Source organism: Podarcis liolepis, assembly GCF_965112155.1.
Source record: "Podarcis liolepis genome assembly, chromosome: 7".
Lineage (NCBI taxonomy): Eukaryota > Metazoa > Chordata > Lepidosauria > Squamata > Lacertidae > Podarcis > Podarcis liolepis.
In genome coordinates this window covers 67,825,993-67,853,938 of record NC_139561.1, presented here as the reverse complement: position 1 = coordinate 67,853,938, position 27,946 = coordinate 67,825,993, and the positions used below count along the sequence as shown (strand labels likewise).

At 46.9% G+C, this 27,946-nt stretch overlaps 1 protein-coding gene across 3 annotated transcripts in view; it reads right to left on the bottom strand.

The window, feature by feature from the left end:
• Positions 1 to 27,946, bottom strand: part of FGR (FGR proto-oncogene, Src family tyrosine kinase) — a 61,008-nt gene that overhangs the window by 6,411 nt on the left and 26,651 nt on the right. For 2 of the 3 annotated variants that reach the window (XM_083512189.1, XM_083512188.1), the window contains exons 2-8: positions 11,123 to 11,183; positions 4,954 to 5,218; positions 3,684 to 3,786; positions 2,661 to 2,759; positions 2,203 to 2,306; positions 1,464 to 1,613; positions 324 to 488 (exon numbers count right to left, since the gene is read on the bottom strand). In XM_083512189.1, the coding sequence (XP_083368315.1) occupies positions 324 to 488; positions 1,464 to 1,613; positions 2,203 to 2,306; positions 2,661 to 2,759; positions 3,684 to 3,786; positions 4,954 to 5,206 (874 nt within the window). In that variant the 5' untranslated portion in view covers positions 5,207 to 5,218; positions 11,123 to 11,183. The remainder of the gene's footprint in view (positions 1 to 323; positions 489 to 1,463; positions 1,614 to 2,202; positions 2,307 to 2,660; positions 2,760 to 3,683; positions 3,787 to 4,953; positions 5,219 to 11,122; positions 11,184 to 27,946) is intronic. The other variant, XM_083512190.1, reaches the window with a different exon arrangement.

The following is a 27,946-nucleotide window of genomic DNA, read 5'->3' as shown; positions in this document are numbered from 1 at the left end:
AGTTATCGGTGTCTACTAGCCACGATGGTTGTGCTCTGCCTTCAGCCTGCCTCTGAATCCCAGTTTCTGGGACTCCCAAGTAAGGAAGGAGTTGTTGCACCCAAGTCCTCCTTGCAGGCTTCCCAGAGTCACCTGGTTGGCCACGGTGAAAAGAGGACGCTCCATTAGAAGGGCCTTTGGCCTGGTCCAGCAGGGCCCACTGGATGTTCTTGGGGTGCCCACCCCAAGTTCCCACCCCATGACTGGCACTTGGCCTGGTGTCTTTGCCTTCTTCCTTCTCCCCTCTAGGGCTCCGTCTCCTCTGTTCTCACGGTCAGTCCTACCCATCCACACTTCCCCAAACTGCCCGTTGCCCAGTTTCTTGATAAGCTGCAGCGATTCGCGCGGGATCTCCCAAACGTCTTTGGTTTTGACGGACAGGTCTGCCAGCTTGGGCATCCCTTTGTGACATGGCACAGCCAGCCGGCAGCACAGCCCTGCAGCTCTCTCTTGAAGAAGGAGCACCGGAAAGCAAGGGGGGGGGAGATATAAAAAAGGGGCAATACACATTTTTTAAAAAAGAGAGAGAGAAGGGAAAAAGAAGAGATAAAGAACAGTAAGATAGCCAGTGCAGAACAAGTTGGTCGCCAAGGGGGAAATGCCCTTTTACTACACAGAAACTGAAGCAGTAGCAAAACTGTTACACTCACTGGATTTGCCAGTAGCAATTCCCAATCCCCATAACCTACACCCAAGAGGCAGCAGTTTCCCAGAGTTTCTCAGCACTACGAGGAGATGCTGAGGATTTGACCGGAGCAAAGAGGAAGGACAATCTTCCAAGTCCTAGGCTTAGGGATGAAGGATTCCAGCGGTGGAGGCTCCATTAGGGCATATGGGTCTTTGCCCCACCAACCTCAGCTGACCCCCATCCTGTCACCCTTCCAGTCCAGGGCATAGCACTGCCTATCAGCTTCCTCCTCCTGAGACTCAATGGTGCCCCCTGTAGAACTCAGCAGGGAGGAGGGTAGGGACAAAACTAGACTGACCCCTACTGTTGGGCTCCCTGCCTTTTGTCCCACCAGTGCCAATGGATGTCATCCACCACTGGATTTCAGGAAACCACTTCCAGGCAGAGTTGAGCTCCGGCACTAATTTTGCTCACCTCCACGCAATACATTTAAAGCCCTCTCTTATATATAGCAGTGGCTTCTTCCCCCAGAGAACCCTGGGAAGTGTGCTCAGGGTGCTGACCTCACAGACCTACTTCTCCCAGCACTCTTGGCGAACTACAGTTCCCAGGATCCTCCATTGCTCTTGAAGAGGTATAAAGGAGTGCTTTCAATGTACGGTGTGGAGGCGACCTTTGTGAAATGAAACATTCCAGCCACCCAAATCCTTGAAGGGCTGGAGGAGGAGGGTCCAGAGTCCCTGTCCCTGTCTCTGCTTTGCCGCTCTCTTGCTGATCCCTCCCCACAACATCCTACCTATATAATGCTGGACCAGCTGCTGCACCGTCTCAAACTGGGCCCGGGTGGTGATGTAATAGCCGCCGTTGTCCAGCTTCCGGATCTTATAATGCTTGACGTGGTCGCCCTTCACTTCATCCCAGTCCCGGATGGATAGTGAGTAGGCACCTGGGAGGAGGAGACCAGGAGGCAGAGGTGGGTCCCCAGGGACAAAATGGAAAACATTCCTTAGACACTGATTGGTGCACAGTTGTGGGATAATCTATCAAAAGCCAGGGATGGAGAAGCCAGGTCCCTAGCCAAGGTTCCGCCCCTTCTCTGAGGCCCCGCCTCTCAGCTTTGAACTATGTATGCCATATTGAGTTCCTTGGAGGAAAAGGTGGGAAATAATTATAATAAAAAAATTAAAAAATGATCAAGACATAATTGCACAGCAAGGCAGCAGGTGGTGCTGTACTCCATGAGGCCAAGTCAAAAGGGATTGCATGTCCCACCTCTTTGGGAGATGAACCTTCTTCCATAAGTTACTTTGATTTCTGTGTCCTCCCTGGGGTCTTTTAGGACCCTTCTGTTTGCACACCTAGCGTGCTCAAAGCACAGATGACCTGTTTAATGAGCTGTCATCCTGATCTGTTTACAGGGAGAATAGCTGACGTTTTTAAGCAGAGGTTGGACGGCCACCTGTCATGTATGTTCTAGTTGAGATTCCTGCATCGCAGGGGTTTGGACTAGATTACCCTTGGGAGAAAGGTGCTACCTTTGGTGGTCTCGCTCTCGCGGATGAGGAAAGTTCCCCGGGGGTTGCCATGGCACAGAAGCTGCCTCTCGGCATCCTTGCGGCCAATTTTCCCAAAGTACCATCTGGAAAAAGAAGATTTAGAAGTGAATGCTTGGAGACAGAGGGGAAGAGGACCTGGGCAAGTCGCCAGCTTCTGTAGAGCAGAGCAAGGTCCAATCCTTCTGGGTGCTGCTTCACCAGCGTGCTTCCTGTGGGGGAACAGACCCCTCTTCCCCACTCCTGTCGCTCAAGTTTGACCCCCTGGGGATGCGGGGAGATAAGTGATCTCGCCCGCCTGGCCAAAAAGGTTCCTTACCTGACTAAAAGCAAAGAATCACCTCCTTTGAGTACCTCTCCCCTTTCCTATCCCCGGCACACACACACACACACACACACACACACACACACACACACACACCAGGTGCTGCCATACTTACTCTTCTGCCTGGATGGAGTCCACGGGTGCCACATAATTGCTAGGGATGTAGCCCGTCGCTCCTGTGTTGAGAGACCTCGCCTCCCACCAGTCACCCTCCCTGGAGAAACAGGAGAGAGAAACGAAACCAGTGAACCATGAGGAAGGGTTGGAGCTAATGACTCTTGTGCTCCCGTCCAACTCTACAGCTCTATAAAGCTCACCCGGGTGGAGGAATAGCTTAGTGGTAGAACCCAGGCTTTTGCATTCAGAAGGTCTCAGGTTCAATTCCCAATGTCTGATCTTTTTTTCTTTTCTTTTAATCTGTTTCAAACACTATTCTTTTCACCGGGTTTGTTCTATTGTATATTTTAATTAAGGATGAATTGGTTTTGTGTGTGTTTTTATTAGGTAAAGGTAAAGGGACCCCTGACAGTTAGGTCCAGTAGCAGACGACTCTGGGGTTGCGGCGCTCATCTCGCTTTCCTGGCTGAGGGAGCCGGGTACAGCTTCCGGGTCATGTGGCCAGCATGACTAAGCCGCTTCTGGCGAACCAGAGCAGCACACAGAAACGCTGTTTACCTTCCCACTGGAGTGGTACCTATTTATCTACTTGCACTTTGACGTGCTTTTGAGCTGCTAGATTGGCAGGAGCTGGGACCGAACAATGGGAGCTCACCCGGCCATGGGGATTTGAACTGCCGACCTTCTGATCGGCAAGTCCTAGGCTCTGTGGTTTAACCCACAGCGCCTTTTAATTAGGTGTGGATTTTATAGCTGATTGTATAGCTGTAAACCACTTAGAAGCCACTTATTTTATCATTATTATTTATTAAATATGTAGACCGCCCTTCATCCAAAGAGCACAGGGTGGTTCACAACATGGAAGTGGCATATAAATTAATAAGAATGCATGGACTTGCTCTCATTGGCCCCAGTGAGCATGGCCAGGGGCCAGGACTGGTGAGGGTTGTAGCTGAGCCACCTCTAGAGCACCAAACGTTCTGTACTCCTCCTTTAAGCCACACCATAAGCCAATACTCACATGTTGTTAATTATGTGGAATTTCTCTCCTTTCTTGAACGTGAGGTCATCCTCTGTTCTGGCTTCATAATCGTACAAGGCAACAAACAGGGTCACTCCTCCACCTGCAGGGGGCAGCAGCAGAAAGGCAGTGAGAGGACCTAGCAAAAGCTGCAGAGGCAGCTCCAGCTCACGATAAATCCCCAGGTATGTTACGTATGAGCATGGTATTTCCTGAATTACAATCGGTCCACAGGAAATGCCAACGCCACCTGGGCTGCATCCAACAGGCTGTCCAGAAATAACTTTGTAAGCATTTGAAAACAGCTCAGACGCGAGGATCAAATGTGTGTCATAGTGTCCCCCCAGCAGCTCTCCCTGGCTTTCAGGACTCTCCAGCCACTACTGCTCTCTCCCTATGCCACACTCCTTACTGGCCCTGCTTTCTACTCCACTTGAGTGCTTTTGTCTGACTGGCGTGTGTCCCTGAGCTTCAAATCCTGTGTCCAGTTCTGGGCGCCACAATTTAAGAAGGATGTTGACAAGCTGGAACATGTGCAAAGGAGGGCGACCAAGATGATCAAGGGCCTGGAAACCAAGCCTTATGAGGAACACTTAAGGGAGCTGGGAATGTTTACCCTGGAAAAGAGGAGATATAGCCACCTTCGAATATCTGTAGGGCTGTCACATGGAGGATGGAGCAAGCTAGTTTTCTCCTGCTCTGGAGGGCAGGAAATGAACCAGTGGCTTCAAGTTGCAAGAAGGGAGTTTCAGGAAGACCTTTCTGACAGTAAGAGCTGTTTGACAGTGGGACGGTTTCCCTCAGGAGGTGGTGGACTCTCCTTCATTGGAGGCTTCAAAGCAGAGGTTGGATGGCCATCTTGTCATGGATGCTTTAGCTGAGATTCCTGCATTACAGGGGGTTGGACTAGATGACCCACAGGGTCCCTTCCAACTCTATGATTCTGTGATCATGCTGCTTGATTGCCTGATTGGAGGATAGAGGGGACTGTGTGTTTTTGTGTTTGTGTACCTAGCAACCTAGCAACCATCTTCCTGTACAAAGGTAAAAATGGCATCCATTGCTCCACCCATGTTAACCTCTGGCTCCTCCCACCACTGGCATGTGGCCCCCAAAGGTTTGGTGAGAAGGAAATGTGGCCCTAGGGCTGAATTGGGTTCCCCACCCATGACTTAGCCCTGCCCCAAAGGGCTGGCCCAACCAAAGCAAGCATTTGAGGCCTGCCCACCACACCTGAGTCCTCTACTGCAGCCTTCCCTGAGAGACTGACCTGCAATCCCGGCTGCAGACATGGGGAGGGAGCTGGGATACAGGCTGGACCCCCCCATGAAGGCTGGAGTGGAAGGCCCCGAGGTCCCTGCCTGAAAGTTGTTGAAGTCGGGGATGCGCGTGAACGTGCTGGTGGGGTTCTGTGGGGTGGGGTCAGGATCGTAGCAGGAGCTGGGCTGAAGGTTTGCCATCCCGTCGCCGCCATTGCTGGGGTTTTTATTGGGCCTCTTCCTTTTGCATTGCACACAACCCATCGCTGGCAGCACCTGAAATGGAATCAGAGAGACACAGAGAGAGGAGGGAGAGAAGAGAAATTAGGACCGGATGAAACACTGAGGGCTGCAGGGACATTTCAGGGTATAGGAGTAGGGATGGGTTGGTTTTGTTTGCATTTAAATGAGAAACTACCTCATTTACACTTTTTGAACCAGAATGCAAACCAAAACACAGGTAGCCTTCAAAACTCACACTTCTCCGAGTTTTGCGGTTTCATTCTCCAACCAAACAGTGCATACTGAAGAATAATAACAGCATGTGATCTGAAATGTGAGAAAAAGAGCAACTGCCTCCCTCCACATTTTATATATATATATATATATATATATATATATATATATATATATATATATAGGCACCAGAAGCATTCCTCTTCTCCAAGGCCTTTGGCTGATTAAACAATCTGTGGCCTTTTAAATTGTGTGTGGTGGGGGGTTAATGTTTTGTTTGTTACTATGTTATGTGTTTTTATGTTTTTATATTGTCAACTGCCCTGTAACCCTCAGGTGGAGGGTGATTTTTTTTATTTTTTTATTTTTATTTTTTTTATTATTATTATTACTATTAATATTTATTTCTTACCTAACTTTCACCATAAGGTTATAGAACCAAAAAATGGTAGAGTGGGACAGGAACATGAATGTCATCTAGTCCAATCTTTCGCCCAACGTAGGGCTCGAACCCACAACCCTGAAATTAAGTCACATGGTCTCCAGACTGAGCTATACTCCCTGTGGGTGTGTTTTAGCAACTTGAAATACACTTTTTAAATCTATTTAAAACAAAATATGGTCAAGAGAATATGGAAGGTAATGTGTTTGTGTGTGTGTGTGTGTGAGAGAGAGAGAGAGAGAGAGAATGTGAAAGTTCTGTACATAATGGAGCTGCCTGATGCGCCTCTGTTGGAATGGAGTTCCACAACATAGGAGCTGTCCTCTCCTGGGCTGCCACCCTCCTGAGCCTCTGAGGATGGAGGAACTACCAAGAAAAGCCTCCTGTGCTGATCTTAACACCCAGGAAGGTCTGTAAGGACCCCTGACTATGAGCCATGAGATGACATGCTCATAAAGGGTTGCAGCTTTACTCCATCGCCCATCAGGAAAGGCTCTCGAGATCCATCTGTACAAGACATACAATGCCGTACAGGTGGGTGGGTGGGTATGGAGATGGTGCAACATAACTTGAAGCTGGAGGTAGCGGAGGAAGAAAGATAGCTTGCTGGCTTTATTTTTCTCAAGGACCGTCAAGCAGTGATTCTCTCCCCCTCCTCCCCCAACCACAATTCTTCCTTTCTGCCACATGCCGGTTGCATGGCAACGTGTCTGGGACATCAGCCGAAGGGAAGAGACATGGTAGGCTCTATAGGGCCAGGAGTTCATGGAGAAACGTGGAACAGTTCAGAATGGCCCCGTTGGAACTGGAGTTATTGGGCTGTATCCAGCTAAGTTTTACTCAGCGTAGACCCCCCTGAAATTAAGGGACCTCTCAGTCATTTTCAGCGGTCTACTCTCAGTAGGACTAATGCTAGAGTTGGCCCATTAAGAACCTGAGAAGAGCCTGCTGGATCAGGCCAGTGACCAACCAGATGCTTGTGGAAAACCCATAAGCAGGATTCAAGCACAGGAGCCCCACCCCCTACTGTGCTTCCAAGCAAATGGTATTCACATTAGGACTGCCAGACGTGTTTGTGGGGTTATTTTGAGGCCTGGGTGTTAAAAAAAGATCTTTGGTGCCTCAAGGCACCTCCACGCCAGACAATGAGCAATCTCTTTGAATGGTCACCTCTGAAATTCAGTTTATGGAAATTCCAGGAGGGTAGAAGGCACTTGTGCTCTTGCCCTGCTTATGGACTTCCCACAGGCGAGAGCAGGATGCTGGGCTAAGTGCTCAAGGCCCGGAGAAAGTGTGAGGAGGATAGAGAGAAGTCAGCGCAGACATAAAGGGGTACAGGTATTGTCTAGGAATCTGGACGTCTCTTACTTTATCTGTCTAAACCCTATGAAAACCCCTATCAGCAAGCTGCGTTGCATCCGATTTTCCGGAATTGATTTCCAGTGACAAACTAAGCAATTGTTTTGGATGCCGGAATTTCAGGGAGGCTTCATTGACTGTGTTAACATATTGGAGAGAAGAACTACGGCCTGCATTTTTGGAGGAGGTGCACAGCACAGAGGAAGCAGAACATCTTGCCAGCTGGGTGATATTCCCTGCAATCCGGGAGACATAAAACTGAGCGCCTTCTGATCTCTCTCAGCCATCTGGAGTACAGATACAGTGAGAGAGGGAGAGGGAGAGGGAGGGTGCGCACACAGAAGATGGAAGAAGATGTTCAGAACAAAAGCAAGGAAACCATATCCTGGTTCAATGTTCCACGAAATAAGGTGCCAAAGTTATGCTGCTCTAAGCCCACTGACCAGTTTATTGAGTTTATTCATTCCGATCTGTGTGCAGGTTGGTAAGAATGGCTGGTTAATTAGCATTAATTCTGAACAGATTGCAGGGAGGTTAGATGGTATTGCATCACAGGCGTAGCTAAGCTTGCCCCCCAATCAATAAAAACACATTGCTAACTGAGGTTCTGCCCCCTGCAACAAAAGGCCTGCCCCCGCCTAACAAAAATCCTGGCTACGCCCATGAAAAGCATTATCTCACACTTTCTAGTACATTTCTCCATCATTTTCCCTACTGCAAAAATTCCAATCTTTTGGGGAAACAAGTTTCTTGCGTAAGACCTCCAAATCAACTGTAACTGTCCCTGTACCCTGACTTTGAAATTGACAGCATTTTAATGTAGATTTCTGTTTCTTGGATGAATTTTAATTGTTCTTATTCTATGCATTTTTTTATTTAAAAACCCAGAACATTTTGCAGTGGTACCTTGGTTTGCAAACAGTTTGGTCTGCATACGTTTTGGATTACAAGCACGTCAAACCCGGAAGTGCGTGTCCCGATTTGCAAACTTTTTTTGGATTACAACCCATTTTGGGGGGATTACAAACAATGTGTTTTTTTTTTTAGGCCCCATTGGCAAAAGTGCGCCTTGAGTTACAACCTGTTTTGGTTTACAAATGGACCTCTGGAATGGATTGTGGTTGTAAACCAAGGTACCACTGTATCTCACACCACTTAGAAATTGTGAATATTAAGCAGTATATAAATCAGTGGAGGCCGCACCTTCTTACAGCAGCCCGAATAGCTCTGTGTCAAGCATAGAAGAAATCTGACCATGCAGAAATAGAAAATTGAGACTAAGATTCTAAATGTAGCTCAGATGGCCAAACTTGCAAATATAATAAGGATTACAGAAGGCTGGCAGTGAGATTTGTAGAAAAGTGGACTTGTTCATATATTGGAAAGAAAGGGCACAGGAGGTGATAAATCCACATTGGTTATTAGGGGAGATACAGTTTTAAACATATCGGAACTCCGGTTAGATAACGAAATATAGTTAGCTTAAGGAAATTCTGTTTAGAGCCCTGGTTGTTTTACAAATTAAAGGAAACAATCAGGTTAACTTATATTGGATAATGCTGAATGAGTTTGCACAATATGCATATTTAACATGAGAGCTTGTCACTCTAAAGAACCTTTGCTGCAGCAGGGATTTCAGTAGCCCGGCAATGGAAAAGTTTGAAAAAATATACGTTTGTCCTTGTAGTTTAAGAACTTACGGTTTTTGCGGAAGGAATAACACATATATTTGTGTGTCTCCAGAGGAATGGAGGCCCAGAACAATTCCACCTCAGCTGGGGGAATTTTATTTCCTCTGCTTTGGACTTAGATGCTCCACGTTCACCATCTAAGCCAGCTTGGGAAATGTGGGTGTCTTGATTTTGACTGCTGTGTGAGTATTCCTTTTTTGTTTTTGTATGTGGTACAATCTAATGCCCTGCTACTGTACTTTTGGGTTGTCAGAAATAAATTTTAAAATGCTTTTTAAAAAAAGATTTTGCATATTATTATTATTATTATTATTATTATTATTATTATTATTATTATTATTATTATTTCTGATTACCCAAGGTCTTGGGTGAGGTTACAACATGAAAAAACAATATTAAAAACAAACTGAAATTTACTTATTTACTATGTGTATTTAACGTTCATATAATGTTTGTTTATTTATGGACAGATGAATTTAGTCTTAGTTATTTGCATTTAATGATTGAAAACACACATGATCAATACATAGAGATAGAGATCTATATACACACACACCCCTGAAATATATAAAATAAACAAATCAGTCCCTGTATGGGCTGGAGGAGGGATTTTAATTTGCCCAGGGAAGGCAAAACAAAATCCACATGCGCCCCCCCCCCCACCATGCCACCTTCAGAAAACAAGCTCTTCCCATCTTCGTGGAAGGAAAGCGAGTGCAAAGCTGCATCTAGACGGGCCCTTAGGCAGAGTCTGGATCTGCAAGTAGTGAAGGAATGCAGGCAAGGCACCCAGGAGGGGGGTGGGGTGGGAGGGAGCATCTCTTAATCCGGAGTGACAGGGACATTAGAGACACCTGCCACTGACAGCCCTGGGTTAGTAGGACAGTGGGAAGCAAGTGAGGAATGGTTGGCGCTGGGTCGGGGGGAGGTAAGATATATATAAACATGCAGAGACAATAACATTGCCATGGGTTTCTTCTCTCAGACACACACTGAGGAACCACGGCTGTTATCTGCGGGATATTTCTCGTACAACCAATAACTGGGGCACATTGCAGCATTAAAACAATATATTTGTAGCCTTCTGTCTTGTTGCTTATTTGTGGGTTTTGAAACTGCATTTATTGTGGAGTGCCATTGATTGACACCCCCCCCCCGGAAAAGGGATATTGGGGGATTCTGATGAAAACGGAAGCAGAAATTGCTGGTATTTGCTTATTCATCCCATGTCTAGAACAGAAATCAATCCAGCAAAACAGGATTGGCATTTGCTCTCGTTGCTTTCAGTCTGCAAACAATATGTAATTGATTGCGTTTTCTTCCCCTGTTTGCGTTGTTGGACCTTTGTGCTGAAATGAACGGGGAGGAATAATATAATGGCAATGTAATTTATGTAATTAATTATGTAAGTCAGTACTTTCACCGGTGGACAGTGAGACGAGTAACTTAGTTTTTTGTTGGAAAATGAGCTGCAGTGGAATGGAAACAGAGTTCCATGCAACAAATACAGGGCAGAACAGAAATTGATGTCTTCTTGCATCTCTACCCTGGAATATTTTGATCAGGGCTGGCTCCAGGATTTGGGGAGCCCTCAGTGGACCCCCTAGCCTGGGAGAGGCAGGACAGGCAAACTGAGATTTCATCTATGCTGCAACCGAGATTCTTGGGTATTCTGTGCAAGGTGGAAATGGTACAAATGTTAGGGCAGTGGCCCCTTTACTGGTCTTGTAGCCCAAGCAAATAACCAAGCTAGCCACCCTCTGGTGATGACCCTGTTTTTCGATAAAGGACAGGTAAAAAATATTATAAAATATTATAAATATAATAAATATAAATAAATAAAGTAATTTTGTCCCACGGGATCTCCATAACGTCATTGCAGCACAAAACAGGCATTTTATGGTTTCTGGTAGACATAAAACAATGACAAAGCCACACGTGTGCAGACCATTTTCTCCAGTCATAAATGGTAGAGTTGGAAGGGACCATGAGGGTCATCTAGTCCAACCCCTACAATGCCCAGCATGTCAGGATAAAGAAATGCATTTTAAGTGGACACTTTACCCTGGTATATGCATTTTGGGTACACACTTCTTGGCCAGAGAACTGCATTATGAAATTCAGAAAAGTGCAAATTGCAAATTTCATTGTTTCGGAAACTGCAAATTAGGCTAAGTTTGCCTTTAGGATGTGAACTGACTCCAATTTCTCCCCTACCATCTGCCCACTTACCAGGCTGTCCCGTCAGGTCAGTGCTGCTGTGCCATGTCTCCTGCTGGACGGGAACACGTGCCTAAGAAAGAACAGGAGGAAGACAAACAGAAAGAGGCTTGGTTACTACCCAGAGATACTAAATCTCATGCCCTACACTGTCATATCCCCTCCAAGGGACAAGCACTTAGCACACCGGAATCCATCCATTGCAGTGTCCTTGCAGACAGGTAGGAATCCTTATGTCAAAACTCACAACACAGGTGACCCAGATGATGGTCCCATTCCTCTGATGGACATTGCAAAGGACATTGCAAGTCTGCATTGCATTTACTGAGCATTTGATTGTCTTGCACAAAGTTTACGCAGAGGGTAGATTATACCTGGCCTTTATGGAGCATTTGTTCTGATTTGTTTGTGAGGTCATAGAACCTTGCAATCTGGTCATTATAAGGACAAATATTTAAGAATTAGTGCCTGAGTTTGATCTTCATTTCCCTCTTCCCTCCCTATCCCTTTCCCCTTCTGTGTCACGTTTTTTTTTTTTTAACTTGAGAGCCTGTGGGCAGAGACCAGCTTGGATTAATTGACTGTATGTAAGCCACTCTGTGAGCCTTTTTAGAGTGGGGTACAAATGCTCTAAATAAGTAAATAATAATAAATATTAATAATAAGCATTTGTTCTGCATTCATCCTGAATTGCTTGCAGGGTGCTTATAAGTCTTCCTGTTGTTAATTAATTCCACACTTTCCGATTCATTTCCCTGTCACTTTCCAAACTACAAAAAGTCTCTTTTTTAAAAAAAAGGTATGTTTGTTGTGCTAGGGCAACAGAGTCTTTTAATCCACTCTGAAGGCACAACACTAAAGTTCTGGTATTCACTTGAATCCCTCCTGCAAAATACTGAAGGTTGTATCCAAACTTGTGCAGATAACATGTTCCACGAGCCACAAGGATTTCCGCTTGTGCAGCAGGACTCTCCCATTTCTCTCCCCTCCCCCCAGTGCATCCACTAAATCTGTTCTATGTTTTTAGCTGTTCTGATTTTTATCTGTAAGCCGCCTTGAGTCCCTGTCAGGGGAAAAGGCAGGGTATAAATGTACACACAACAACAACGAGTGTGCCCCAGCCCTCAAGACCAGATCTGGGTTGGGCACGTTACGGTAAAATCTGGGTGTGAGGCTACTCTGCCACCCAGCTCGTCGGACTAAGTCCGCGGGTCCCTGCGGAAGAATATGAGCTCAGCCGGAGACAGGAGCAAACTGCAGAAGATCCAAGTTTATTGCGCAACAGGTTCAAGACGAGATTGAACAGCGAGAAAGGGGTGACATGAACTTTTGAAATTTCCCTCCATGTCCCAGAATACAGTGCAAAATACATCCCAGTTAGATCATGAATACATTAAGAAGAGGTTGGGTTACACAGATTGCATCATGAATACATTAAGAAGAGGTTGGGTCACACAGGATTAACAATATGGAGGAGGGAGGGGGAAATATGCAGAGCTGGAGATATGCGCAGATAAGCACATCCTGAGTACCTGATGAGAAGACAATGGTCCATGTATGCATGGTCTGCCACCTGGCCTTGCCCAGAGGAAAGGCTTGGCAGAGTGGTTTGACAGGATTAGGGTCTTGACACCTTGCTTGAGGGATTATGGAGGACAGGGGAGGTGTCATGGAGTCCTAGAGAAATTGAGCAAATTGGCACGTTGATTTTCTATGAATTTTATAGATTTTAGTCCCTTTTGACATTGACAATTGGAAATAAATGGATATATTGTAGCGAAGAAGGAGGTGAAGAAGACATGCCCCCCCCCTCCGTATCAGTCACAAGGCACACTTGGAAGGAGAAGACAGCGTGTGTTCCTTTGATACTGCCCTGACCGTCTGGGAGGTAACCAGGTTCGATCTCTGGCTGTGGAATATGGTGGGGATAAGACTCAACCTTGTGCTCAAATTCCAGGAGGGTTAAGGGGGCCAAGCCACTTATTTGTTATATTTCCTTACTGTTCTTAGGATACAGGAAGGCTCAGTTGGTTAGAGGGTGGTACTGATAACGCCAAGGTTGCAGGTTCAATCCCCGTATGGGACAGTTGCATATTCCTGCATTGAAGGGTTGGACTAGATTATCCTCAGGGTCCTTTCCAACTTCTATGATTGCTCTATTCAAGGGTTTCCTGTGTTACCCGGGACGCAGGTGGTGCTGTGGGTTAAACCACAGAGCCTAGGGATTGCCGATCAGAAGGTCAGCGGTTCGAATCTCCGCAATGGGGTGAGCTCCCGTTGCTCAGTCCCAGCTCCTGCCAACCTAGCAGTTCGAAAGCACGTCAAAGTGCAAGTAGATAAATAGGCACTGCTCCGGCAGGAAGGTAAACGGCATTTCCATGTGCTGCTCTGGTTCGCCAAAAGTGGCTTAGTCATGCTGGCCACATGACCTGGAAGCTGTACGCCGGCTCCCTTGGCCAATAAAGTGAGATGAGCGCCGCAACCCCAGAGTCGTCCGCAACTGAACCTAATGGTCAGGGGTCCCTTTACCTTTACATTTACCTGTGTTACCCACTTCCCATCTCGCAATCAACACATGCAGAGAGAGGCTGTTATGTGTAAGTAAGGAAGAGATATTTACTCAGGGAAGCAACAGTACAGGCTTAGTAGCAGTTGCTGCCACCTTCTGAGTTACCTGCCTCCCTGCACTGCCTACTGCCCTCCCCAGCCTCCACTGAGACCCTCCACTTTGCCAGGAAGTGGGGGCAGGAAGGAGCTGGCATCCCTGTTCTCCTTTCTGAAGTGGCTGAAAGCAAGGTACACGTGGCAGAGCACTGCCTTCAAATCCCACTTCCCATCAGTCAGGCCCCTCCTCTTTGTTCCTTCTTCTTCCTGCTGCTGCTGTTGCCACCTTGGGGCTTGCCAGCCCAGCCCTGATCTTGACAGCATTGTGGGGCCCATGACACTCCCTCACTCCTTCCAATTCCATCCTGCTTCCCTGTGGCTCTGCACTTAGCTAGGGGAGTCATAGAACTTGAGGGCAAGGCAGGAGGTGGATTGGGATCTATTAGTACATTTCTGGGCGATTTGCCGTAAATTGGCAAGGCTTTGCAACTCCCAGTTGTTCAACTGCAACAACAAAATGACCCCCCCACCCACCCAATGCTTCCTAAATTAAGCTGCTGAAATGACAAAAAATAAAATAAAATGGTTGGAAAACCAGGAGTGGATTTTTGTCTGTGGCAGGATTGCAAGCTCAGCCCTGGTGCTCTTTCTTAATTCTAAATGTATGTTTTCCCTATCCTTCCTCTTTTTGCACCTGACTCCAGCCAATGGACTTCAGGATTCCAGCAAAGAAACTGAAGAGTTGACCACACAAGCTTCAACGGAGCTTGTTCTACAGCATAAGCATTCTCAGCCATTTCCAGGTGGCCTGTTTATTGAGCACCCATCCTGATTGGGTTGCAAAGTTTGCAGAGAGGTGAGATGAAAGGCACTTTCAGATGGTTGCTGTTTCAAAATGGGATTCAATCACATACTGCCTCCTTGCGGGCTCCCCATCTGGTTGACTCCTGTGAAAACACAATGCTGGACTAGATGGGTCATTGGCCTGATCCAGCAGGCTCGTTCTTATGTTATTTTTCTTATTTAAGATATCCTACCCTCCAAGATTTCGCCAATGAAAATAGGGACATTCTGGGATCAAATCTGAAACCAGGGCGGTTTCTGTAAATCTGGGACTGTCCCTGGAAAACAGGGGCACTTGGAGGGTCTGAGACAGCTGTTAGGTTGCTTTTCTCACAGAGAGGCTTGTTATGCCCAGTTATTTTGCATTTAAAGGTAAAGGTAAAGAGACCCCTGACCATTAGGTCCAGTAGTGGCCGACTCTGGGGTTGCGGTGCTCATCTCGCTTTATTGGCCGAGGGAGCCGGCGTACAGCTTCCGGGTCATGTGGCCAGCATGACTAAGCTACTTCTGGCGAACCAGAGCAGTGCACGGAAACGCTGTTTACCTTCCCGCCGGAACGGTACCTATTTATCTACTTGCACTTTGACGTGCTTTCGAACTGCTGGGTTGGCAGGAGCAGGGACCAAGCAACGGGAGCTCACCCTGTCGTGGGGATTCGAACTGCCGACCTTCTGATCGGCAAGTCCTAAGCTCTGTGGTTTAACCCACAGTGCCACCCGCATCCCTATTTTGCATTTAGGCACCTTAAATTGTTTGCTCACCGGTTTTCTCATGTCTATGCCCAAACATATGACCGTGCAATCTTGAGGGCTGCTGATTCCACACACTGCTAACTCCCAAGAGCTGGAGCGAAGTCAATGTGCCTTCCCTTCATCCCTACCCCCACAAAAGCAGCAGCAGCAGCAGCAGCAGCAGTGCCAGACTCCCTGCTCTGGGCCCTCTGCCGAGTTTGCTCTGCTCTCTGTTTTGCTACCAGGCCCATTTGCCGGCCAGGCAATTGTCACCCCCGATCTTTCTCTCCTGACGGCTGGTCTGTGAAATTGTTTTCCATGGTGGGTGCCTTAACACAATGGGAGCAAAGAAGGATGGACTGAATTGGACGTGTCGTGGCTCAAGGGCGTTGGGCGCCCTTCAAAGCGGCCCAAAGGGCAAGGGCAAGGGCAAGGGGTGGGGGGTGGCGGTGAGAAGGAAGATAGAGACCTCTGGGGAAGCCAGGACCAGCCAAGCCCACCACAGCTCTTTAACCCTTCACTGAGCAGTAACAAAGAGAGGTTCTGACGGAGACTGACATGTCTGTCTGTCGTTTGACATGCCGTCCTGTGCCTCTGATGGCAAACTGGTTATTCTAAGGCAGGGGTGGCAAGCCTTTTCAGACTGAGTCCCCCATTCCCTTCTGGGCAACAGTCCAGGGGCCACTTGCCAGGAGTGGGAAGGACCAGAGGAAAAAGTGGAAAGAGCAAAGAGAGAGCGGGGAATTTATCACTGTACACTAAGCCAGTTTCTACACACACACACTCCTGTCTGTCCTCCATCCAGACAAGCAAAAATGCACCATCAGGGTTCAAGGAGATATTCCAGTGCAGCAGACCCAGGAAGGGCTGTGGCCTGAGGAGAGGAGCGGGACTGTGGCTGGGGAGAGTCCAGAGGGCCTGTTACAGTAGGCTAGTTTTTGCACAGACTCACATTCCCCTTCTCTGCTCCAATTCCAGGTCAGCAAGAGGCACTAAGTTGAAGAATGCATTCCACCCAAGTAAAATCTCTCAAGGAGGATGCGAAGCCAAGCCAGTGAGGCTGTGTAGCTCAGAAGGGTCAGGCTGGGCCTCGGTTACTTCACTCCTTTTGTAGATGCATTGTTGCATCTACAAAAGGAGTGAAAGGGGTATATATTTGCCAAGCCTTTTTCAGCCAGAACTCACCAGAACTCAGTTTTGGCGGCTCTCAGGTGGGCGCCATTGTCATTAGAAGAGATCAAGGGTTCATGGTGAGTTCCAGCACCTCCTTTTCTAGAAAAATAGCACTGTTATTTAATAATAATATATGTCTAAATTTGTTTTCTGGAGATATGGAGAGTTAGAGGTTGCTCTTACTTACCACCTCCCCCTCTTTCTCACCCCTTGCTTGTCTTTTTCCTTATTCTTCCTACTTATCTGATCAAAAACAAATATCTGGGTTTCCAGTTATTCCACAGGCCCCAAGGCTGCTAATATCTGAGCCATAATTTAATTATTAGATATCTCTTTCCCTCCTAGTGTTTTCTGCCTCCCAAAAGGACATCAGGGTTGTTGTTTTTCTTCCTTTATAGTTTTTGCTCTCATGTCAGCTACTGTTCTTCTCTTCCATTTCCTCTGCAGTTTGTTATTCTTGTAGATCATCACAAATCTTTATAAACTATTGACAGGGGCTTGTGCTAAACTAAGGTTTACTCAGAAAAGATGCGTTGAAATTAATGGGCCAGGACCATGGACTTCAATAGGTCTACTCTGAGTAAATGTTCATTGGCTACAACCATGGGAAGGGGGAGATGCTGGGAGCTGAATGGAGCGACTCTCCTAGGAGGAAAGGCTGCAGCATCTGGGACTTTTCAGCTTAGACAAGAAGCGAGTACGAGGCAACATTGCAGAAGTTTATAAAATAGTGCATGGCATGGAGAAAGCAAGTGCAGTCGTCTCTCGGGTTAAGAACTTAATTCATTCCGGAGCTCTGCTCTTAACCTGAAACTGTTCTTAACCTGAAGCACCACTTTAGCTAATGGGGCCTATTGCTGCCACTGTGCCGCCGCTGCATGATTTCTGTTCTCATCCTGAAGCAAAGTTCTTAACCCGAGGTACTATTTCTGGGTTAGCGGAGTCTGTAACCTGAAGCGTCTGTAACCCGAGGTACCACTGTAGTGGAAACAAGCTTTTCCCCCTCTGTCAAAACACTAGAACTTGTGGACATCCAAAACAGTAGAACTTGGACAATTTGGGACAGATAAAAGAAAGTCCTTCATACTGCACGGGGTCAAATTATACAGGTCACTTGCACAAGAGGCACTGATGGCCACCAACCTATATGGGTTTAAAAGAGGATTAGACAGATTTGTGGAGGATAAGCCTCCTCAGCTGGAGGCAGCAACGCTTCTGAATGCTGCAGAAGAGGAGAGTTGTGCTCAGATCCTGCCTGCGGTTTTACCACAGGCATCCAGTTGGCCACTGTGAGAACAGGATGCTGGACTAAGATGGGCCAGTCCATCAGGCTCTTCTTAGGAGTGTGGGACCTTCTTTAGTGCCGAGCTATAGCCCCACTTAGAAGAACACTTCTCCTCCTGGACCAGCCCGCATCAGGGGTAGCCAGTGCAGTTCCCTCAAACTGTTAATAAAATCATAGAACTGTGGAGTTGAACCAAGGGTCATCTAGTCCAACCCCCTGCAATGCTGGAATCTCAGCTGCATCAGGCACCCATGACGGATGGCCATCCAACCTCTGCTTAAAAAGGAGAATCCACGACCTCGTGAGGGGGTCCATCCCGCTGTCAAACAGCTGTTACTTCCAGAAGGTTCTTCCTGATGTTTAGTCGGAATCTCCTTTCTTGCAACTTGAAGCCATTGTTGTTGTTGGACTCCAACTCCCATCAGGCATGATGGAAGCTGCAGCTCAGCAACATCTGAAGGGCATCGGTTGGCTGTGTGTAACCTGAGGCAAAGCGGGAAGAGGAAGATGAACCGGACTAGCCTTCCCGATCAGAGTTCCTTGACTCACGATCGGCTGAGCAGACTTCTCCATTTTGTAACTGCCGCCCCAATCAGGAAGCAGTGAACCAGCCCCACCCTTGAGGAAAACCATGACTTTTCCAACACTGTGAATCCAATCTGGTGCAGCAGTTAAGTGTGTTGGGCTAGGACTGAGGCTGCCTCACCCCCCCCCCGCCCCGCCCCGCCAGCCATGAAATCTGATTGGATTACCTTGAGCCATTCACCATCTGGCAGCCTGGACTACCTCACAGGATTGTTCTGTCACAAGATAAAAGTGGAAGCCTGAGATAACCACCCCACGATACCTTCAGCTACATAGAAAAAAGGCGAGCTCAAATTGCAGTAAATAAACCCATACTAAAGTTCCATTTCCACCTCACAGACCACGTGGCGCTTTTCAGAGCAGAAACCACGCTGGCCAAAGTCTAATCTGATGACACAGAAATAACCAACTGTGGTCTCAGCAACAAGTGTATTGCCTTCACTTTCATATCACAGCCTGTTTCCTGCTAGTGTGTGCTGGTCTAGAATGAAATAGGTGGCAACTGATGTAGCTCTGTTGCCTGTTGGAGCTGCCCCATCATCTATCTCTACAATTAATAATGTAAAAAAAAACCACCCCATTGTACTAGCCAAAAGCCATGGCAAATCCATACAACCACAAGCCGCTTAAAATATAACTCAAACAACTGCAAATAAAAACAGGAACCATAAATTAGGAAGGTGACAATAACAGGGAAACCACCAGGGATACAGTAACTCAGTTACTTCTTCCTAACCTTTTTTTGCCTCCAGAGCAAAAAAGGGCCACTTTATGTGCCACTACAGCACTGTTGTCACTCAGCAACCACTGGACCCTCTCTGTCAGGGAGAGCTGATTTCCTGTCCAAAGCGGGGTTTTAGAAAGAGCCTCCTTGGATCTGCGTAAAATGGACAAGTTAGCATACAATGGGAGATATATTCTACCTGGGGTTGCCCACAAATAAAGGGTCTGTGTGCACTTGAAATCACAACTCTATAAAAGCAGTTCTTAATGAGGCAGGCAAGAGTTTGGTCAAATAGCTAGATCTGAAATGCTCTGTTTTCAAAAGGAGAAAAAATGGTGGTTCAAATCGATTGCTGGTCTCTTCTGGATTCTAGCCATAAGAGCCGGTCCCTTAGCTCATTCACGTTCAACTCCTGGAAACAATAATAGTCTAGAATACTTTGACCATTTGAATTCCACAGATGGCTAGTCCTCAGTTCCACAGAGCACATAGCCAGGAGATGCTCAATGGGTAAAGAAGTGAGCCTTTTCAAGTAGTTTAACTGGGTGCAAGCCGCTCTGGCGTTATACGTTTCCCACCCAGCTTCAGTGTGTAAAAGAGGTGCTGACACTCCTGTAGGTAAGGAGAATAATCTCCTAATAAACTGAGTCTGCACTATTTCTAACCCTTTAATCGAGTTCAAGTTGTGACCCCAGATTTCAGCTCCATACAACATTTGAGAGATCATTTTGCTACTGTAATTTTTCAGTGCAGGTTTGAATAGCTAACCACCCTCGTTATAGTAAAATTTCATCAGTGCCCCTATTGGCTTTCTATGTGTCGACTTTCACTGCCTCAATATGCCAGTTCCAAGGCAGATATTCACTAAAGGTATATAAAAGATCAGATCTGCTCTAAATCATGATGGTCCCCATGCTCCATTTAAATCTAGTACTGTGTTTACCGAAAATCATGATTTTGGTTTTGGAGAGGCTTTAATGCTTACAATAGGAACCGAAAGCAGCCAAAAGCTTTTTAAGGCCCAGGTGAGAAAGAGGAAGAAGAACTGTGTCTTCTGTGTACAACAGATGTGAATTTTTTAATTCCTAATTGCTGGAGAAGGGGAGTAAACTTGGGCTAAATAAGATATCAAGTCATTGATATAGAACTTAAAAAGACTGGGGGCCCCCAATCCAGCCTTGTTTCAATGCTCGAGTCGATTTGAAAGCTTCAGACACACCACCCTTAAGATCTACTCTAACCTTCATTTCCATGTCACTGTAAAGTTCCCAAATCAGTAACAGAAATCTGTGGCCGTTGCTGCCTTTAAGTAGTCTCTCCCACACTCTCCTTCGCTTAATAGAATCAAAAGCAGCAGAGAGATCAATGAAGGCGGCATATAGAGTGTTCGTAATGTTTTCGGTATATTTCCTAATGATGTGCATCAATGTGAAGCATTGATCGATAGTACTGTATCCTCTAAGCCCTGCTTGGTGTTCATGAAAAATATTATTAGTGTGCAGCCAGTCTGATAATATATGAAGGAGATGTCACACATAAAGCTTGGAGGAAATGTCTGGTAGCCTAACTGAGCAATAGTTCTGTGGATCATTTCTATCCCCTTTTTTGAAAATTGGGACAATGGTCCTCATCTTCCATCCAGAAGGGATTTGGGCCGTGCTATATATGAAAGTAAATAAACCTGCCGAGATGGGTATCCAACATTCCATGTGGTCCTTAAAAAGCTCAGGAGGCAACATATCTTCTTTACTTTAAAAAAAATTCAAACCTTCAATGAGGGATTTAATTTCCTTATTCTACACCAGTTGCCCTTCAATAAGTTTAACAAATCTTTACTTGCAACTGATTAGTGGGATTGCCCTGAATGGTCACTAAATACGTTAGAGAAATGCTTAACCCAGCCTGCAGCCAGAATTATGGCTTCATAAGATGATGTGTCTTCCAAGCCCTGGGCTATCTCTGTAATGGCTTCCCTCCCTCCTCCAGGTTCCCACAAACCCTTCTGTGTTTTCACAAGCTGACATAAGTTCTGAGCAGTGTTGGCTGGCACTGTCCCACCAACCTCAGTCTGCCCTCAGCCAGCCCCCACATGACCATAAAGCATGAATCTAACTTGCCAGCTTGTCCAGGACAAGCGACCTAGACCTTACCCAATCTATAGCTTCAACTCCCCTGACTTAAAAGTTACCCTTCTCATCATCAGTGAATCCATCAAGAACCGTTCTGAGATCTTTGGATGAAGAGTGCTATATAAATCAAATGAATGAATGAATGAATGAAACCTTTAATCCACATCAAATCCCCATGTGTATATTAAAAATCCCCCCAATAACCAATAAAGACAAAAGATTAACCCAATAGATTTCTGAGCCATGGTCACTCCTGGGTCATAACGCTGAATATCAACAGGGAATGTTTTTGCCAGGTTTTTGGAAGTGTACGTTTTTGGCACAGAAGAGGAGTTTGGGGGCACCATAAAATATTCCCCCAATAACCCTCCAAAATGTTCTATGTACACCATTTTGCTATCCATCTGTCTGTCCATCCCTCTCAAATAGTTGCTACTTTGGAATCATGTTTGCTTGTTTCAAACCAGCATTCTGATCCAAGCGACTGCCCTGGCTCCCCTGCAACGCACACAGATGGAGGATCTTTCAAGGAAGGAAGGAAGGAAGAGATCCTTATTCAGGCAAATAACCAGACAGAATCAGCAGCAGACACAGTGCTCGGAAGTCATGATTCAGGAACTCAGGAGCGCAGCAAGAAGTTCAGAACAGAACAGTAGCAACAAAGATGTCCCAGCAAGTTCCCCCACTCCTCTCACCAAGCATTTAAAGGCAAGACATCACACATTCACTTGTGAGACTCTTTCGCCTTGTGGGAATATCAGGATTGTGATCACACACTCTGCCAGTCACCCAGTCACTGCCACTTCTTGTTCTGCCTTAGTGGATCCGTTTTAGTTATTTTATGTATTGTTTGTTTTTAATAGTTTTGTAGCTTTTAGCTGTACTTCATCTACAATTTTATTCTATGCAAGGTTTAGAGACCTCTTTGATTAATGTCGTTTATAAAGCTCTCCCTCTCTCCTCCTCTGAATGCAAGAGTAGAATAATTGAAATATGAGATAATGCCTCAGCAATCCAGAAAGAGACAAGGCAATTTGTACAAGAGATCTAACTTTCAGCAGCAAGATACCCTCAAGAGGTCCAATGTGCTAAGGTAAAATTCACCTTCTCCACAGGAGCTGGCTCAGTTTCTCATTTCAGCTTGTATCTTACCTCATAGGGATATGCAGGGATTTAATAATGTAAACTGGACCCAAGATTGGAAGTCAGTAGGCAACTGCCTGGAAAGATAATGTAAACACTTGATAGCAATTGAGGTGAAATTTGACTAGGCCTCAATCTGCACTATAAATTTAAAGCTGTATCTTTGGCTAACCCCCCCCCCGCCCCGCTGCCCAAATTGTGGTGTGTTAAGGGTGCTGAGAGTTGTAGGAGATCCCTATCTCCTTAATAGGGCTACAGTTGTCAGCATTCCCTGAAAAGAGAGATTGACTGTTAAGCCACTGTGGGAACAGCTGGAGAACGGGGGGGGGGGGGCGTGTCATATAGGAAAATGATTTTTTTTTTGTTTTTGTGTGTAACTTTGTATTAATGTAACATTTTTATCGTGTATCTTTGTAATATTTTGTTTAAAGTCGGCTGTTGTTGCTTCCGTTTTTTTGTGCACTGCTTATCAATATATTGAATTTATTAAACAGCATAGAAATTAAATAATCAGTCAATCAGCAGTAGCTCTGTGGGGGGAACGGGCAGTTCTCCTAACAACTCTCAGCATCCTTAAAAAAAATACTACAGTTCCCAGTATTTATTGGGAGTAGCTACAACTGCTTAAAGTGGTACAATACTGATGGGTCCTTAGACCAGATAGTCTATTAAATAGAGGACTGTCCACTGTAAAATAGGATACTTTGCCACTGCAGCTGTGGGCTTCCTGGATGCACTTATTTGGCCCCTGTGGGAAACAGGATGTTGACCTACACCAGGGTTGAGGAACTTCCTTCATTCAAGGGCTGCATTTCCCCTTGTGGGGAATCTTGTGGGGACCATGACATGCCAGTGATGGGCCAGGCCAAAGACAAGAGGTGGATGGAGCAATAGATGCATTTCTTACCTTCTTACAGTTGGCTATTTTTCAGCCCCCACCCCTTCTCCAACCTCCATGCAGGCAAGCAAAAGACATCATCACAGGTCAAGGCACAGAAAAAGAGTGTAGAGCAGGCAGGGGCGCCGACTTATAAAAAATATTGGGGGGGCCCATACCGGGGTCCTGCCGCTGGTTCGCTCGGGTAGCTGGGAGAACGCAGTTCGAGGTGGCGGTGTTGGGGAGAGACCCTCGCTCAGGGCGCCACTAGACTTGGCGGCCGGCGGCCTATCTGGGGGGTTTTGGAGCGTATTTTGGCAGAGCGATTGGGGAGGAGGGGGCTTGTTGCCGGATTCTTCAGCTGAGCTGGAGATCCGCTGCTGGGGGTCCCTGGGCCGAGTTGTGAGCACGGCCTGCTGAAGGGAGATCCAGCCGATTGCGCGACGGGGACGGCCGGGGCTCTCCGGCTAGGGCGCGCGGCTGGCTGGCTGGCTGGCTGGCTGGCGAGGGAGCAGGTGGGGAGGAGGCGGGGGTCCTCACTCTCTTAGGAAACGCACCCGTGCGCCCGATTGCCACGAAGTCCGAAGGGTGCGTGTGTGGAATTAAAAAGCAAAAATGAGATACGGGCAGGGCAGGCAAAGAGTTTTCTGCAAGAGGATGGAGGGCAGGTTGAAGAGAAAATCACTCAGGATGAGACAGTCAAATCAGCCATGATAAAATGGGCTCAGGATATTGGGTATAACATCATGTTTGAGGACTGGGAAAGGTTATGGACCACCGGAATGAAATTCACGGCATGTAATGCCTTGAAGGAAAATATTATGAAAATGATTAATAGGTGGTACATGACCCCAGTCAAGCTTGCAAAAATAACACCTGTCTGATAATAAATGTTGGAAATGTAAGGAGGCTGAAGGGACATTCTTTCACCTCTGGTGGACTTGTCCAAAAGTGAAGGCCTTCTGGGAAATGATCTATAATGAGTTAAAAAAGGTATTTAAGTATACCTTTCCCAAGAAACCAGAGGCCTTCCTCTTGGGCATTGTTGGCCAGAAAGTGTTAAAGAAGGATAGAACTTTCTTTATGTATGCAACTACAGCAGCAAGAATACTTATCGCAAAATATTGGAAGACACAAGATTTGCCCACACTGGAAGAGTGGCAGACGCAATTGATGGACTACATGGAACTGGCTGAAATGACTGGCAGAATCCGAGATTTGGGAGAAGAAACAACGGAAGAGGACTGGAAAAAATTTAAGGACTATTTACAAAAACAATATAAGTTGTATGAATGTTAAAAATTTACACGATTCGGAAACTATAGCTTCAGCAATTAGATTTGGGAAACAGGAAATTATATTTTAAGTAAGAAAAGGTCAAAATCTAAGGTAATACTATGTTTAATTTAAGATATAAGTAACTGATGAAAAGTATGTTAAATTTAGAGGTATAGTATTTGAAAAGTACAAAATAAGGTACGAAACAAGGTAATAATTTGCTGATATCTTTATTATAAAGAATGCAGGGTAAGGGAGATGCGAGGAAGTCCAGTTAGTTATATAAAAAATGTGTTGAATGGTTGGTTTTCTTTTCTTCTTTTTCTTTTCTTCTTTTTCTTGTTCTTTTACTTTTTTCTTCAGTGTATGTTTCTAACTTTGTATTTGAAAACTTAATAAAATATTTATAAAAAAAGAAGAAGAGAAAATCCTTTCGCTTTTCTGGGGCGCAGGGAAGTCTCAGAGCCGGAGGTTGGGGAAGGGACCCCCTTTGCTCTGCCCTCTTCTCCCGTCTTAGATTCGCATGGGGGTCCCCGCCCGAGCTTGCCTGGCCACCGGGCCACACAAGGGCCGCGCTCTACGCGGTGCACCTTGCTAGCCGCGCAGCTGTCCTCCGTGGCTGTGGAGCGGCCCTGCGCCGGTGCCCAGCCCCTCTGGGCGCCCGCTGTGCTGCCAATGACAAGCGGGCGACGTCGCGGGCGGGGAAGGCGTCGCTTTCTTTCCCGATCCTTCATCCTCCCAGTCTTCCAGCCCTTTTTTGGGTTGGAAGCTCGTCTCGTTCGCCCTTCTCCTTTCTTCACCCTGCGCGCAATTTTCCTCCCTCGTCTCCCTCCCCATTTCTCTCTCCTTCCTTCCTGACTGACGGGCTCGGGCTTTGGCTCGGGCTCTGGCTTTGGCTCGGGCTCAGGCTCGGGCTCGGGCTCGGGCAGCCACAGCGTCGGCGGTGTTGGCGATCGGCGGCGCGGGGGGATGGCCGTCCCGGGGGAGCCGGCGCTGCTCAATGGGGTTGCCAAGGAGACAGGCCGGCCGCCCCCCTCCCCCGGCCCGGCGCCCCCCGCCGCACCGGTGCCCGTTATTGAGCTGGTGCGCGCAGGGCGCCCTATAAAAGCCGCGGACGCGCCCACCGCCGCCCGAGATTATTGGGGGGGCTGAGCCCCCCCAAACTAATTTTTGAGGGGGCTCGGGCCCCCTCAGGCCCCATGGAGTCGGCGCCTATGAGAGCAGGGTCAGTGAGGGTGTGGCCTGGAGAGGATCATGAGGTCCAGATGAGATGTCTGGGGGCCACATTCAACTCCCAGGCCTGGGGTTCCACACTGCTAGGACTGCTAGTCCTATGTTCCAGCAGGGCCTCTCTTATATTCTAAATACTCTGGGCAATCTCTAGTTCACACGGGGGCACGCTGATTTGATTTGATATTTTTATAAAAATTAAAAATGCATCCTCAACGTCTTCCCCAAATACAAAAACAGGAACTAAGAGCAATTCCAGGCTGTTAAGTATTTTGGGATTGGATTTAACCACATACTGGTCAATTTAAGTTTGTTTTTTGTTTACAGTTGATTGGGAGGTCTTACACAATGGACACACTTCCCCAAAACACTAGACTTTTTATACTACAGAAAATGATGGGGAAATGCACCAGGGAGCGAAGGATCACTGAATGTCATTGAACCTCCCCACAAACAAATGAGAAGTGTTGTCGTTAAATAACCAACGCCATCTGCCCTCCATGCACACAAATCAGGATGGTGTTGCTCCATCGACAGGTGGAAGCACCCTAAAACAGAGACAGTGTCTTAGAGAATACAGCTGTTACTATGCTAGGACAAATGCGAGGAACCTTTGGCCCTCCAGATGTTGCTGAACTACAACTCCCATCATCCCTGGCCATTGGCCATGCTTGCTGTGACTGATGGGAGGTGCAGTTTGGCAACAGCGGGTGCACCAAAGCTTCTCCACTCCCATACCAGGACCCTGTATACTGGGAGACCTGGGTCACATCAATGCCATACATTTGAAGCCCCTGGGAAAGCCAGGTGGAGTGAATGTGATGGCGCCAAGTCTCAGACCTCTTGCTCTTTTGAACCAAAGGCAAGGCTTGCTGGCTGCTTACTTTTGTTGTGACTCACAGCCCAACTTTCACTTCCACACAGTCACTAGCTGCAATTGGCCTGGAGCTGCATTTCTCAGAACACAAGAGGAAGCTGGGATGTATACGGTGAGGCTGCAGATCCCAAAGCGGCCGCCCTGGGCTGCGAGACATCGGCTTTTCTACAGCCCCACAGGCTCTGAGTGGGATGTTCTAGCGGAAGGGGACCTGTGTGACTGTCTCTCTATTCTGTCCCCCAAAACTTGGATAAAAGGGTTGGGGGGGAGCTTTAGGCTGCAATCCTGCTAGTCAAAGATCCGGGCTGCAATCCCACGCACAATGTAGGAGGTAGAATCTATTGAGCTGAATAGGACTTACCTGGAAGTAGGTAAATGCATTCAGGCTTGCAGCCTTTCCACTCATTGGAAGCGCAACAGCAGTGATCACTCCGTGCCCAACTTATGGGTTAATTCTGTGCGTGTGAAAGTCAACTAACCAAGAGGGGGACTGCAGAAGGGCTGGAAGTGATGCTTAGCTGCCAGGCACATGGGCCTAGATGTTTGCTGAAGGAGCATATGCTGGCTGTGCTGTTCCGAGGGAGTTTTTCATTGGTATGTTTGGTTGAATGTCTCCCTGCTGTGTACAAGGCTACGTACAAGACCTGCTATGTACAAGGCAAGCAACACTTACACTACTACCTTGGCGGTGGCAGGCAGGTTTATCTACCACCCCCACCCCCCACCAGCTTTGCTTCAGGGGCCATCTCAAGACATCTGTCAAAAGAGCACAAGAGACAGGGCCTTTTCAGTGGGAGTGCCATAGCTCCAGAATGTTTTCCACATAAAAATGAGGCAGGCTGTGTCTTTCCCATCAGAAACTGAAGACACTTATCTGCTCACCTATATCTCTCAGCAGTAAGAGAGACAACAATGATATATATATATATATATATATATATATATATATATATATATATTGCCCACAGAATATTGCACTGGCTACCTCATTGCTTATGCAGCCAAAACAGTCCCACCCACGAGGAGGAGGAGGAATTGACAGGCTTGGGTGGCATTCTTTTTAACAGGCTTGGGAGAATCCCAACCTTTGCACAACTGCACTATAAAAGGTCAGGGCGGTGGCAGCTAGAAGAAAACTCATGGGGACTGAGCATGCTCAGTCACCACAGAGCGCCAATTGACAATTGGTGCAGGGGGGTGGAAAGCAGTGACCAGAGCTCTGAACAGAAGCACTCCATGCTGCAACATTTTGTTGCAGGCCCTGCTTATGATTGCATTCATGTGAGTCGTTCATTAAGCACTGGGCAAGAGGATTCTTCTTTCCCGTATGTATTGAACCTACTGCTGCCAGTCAGTG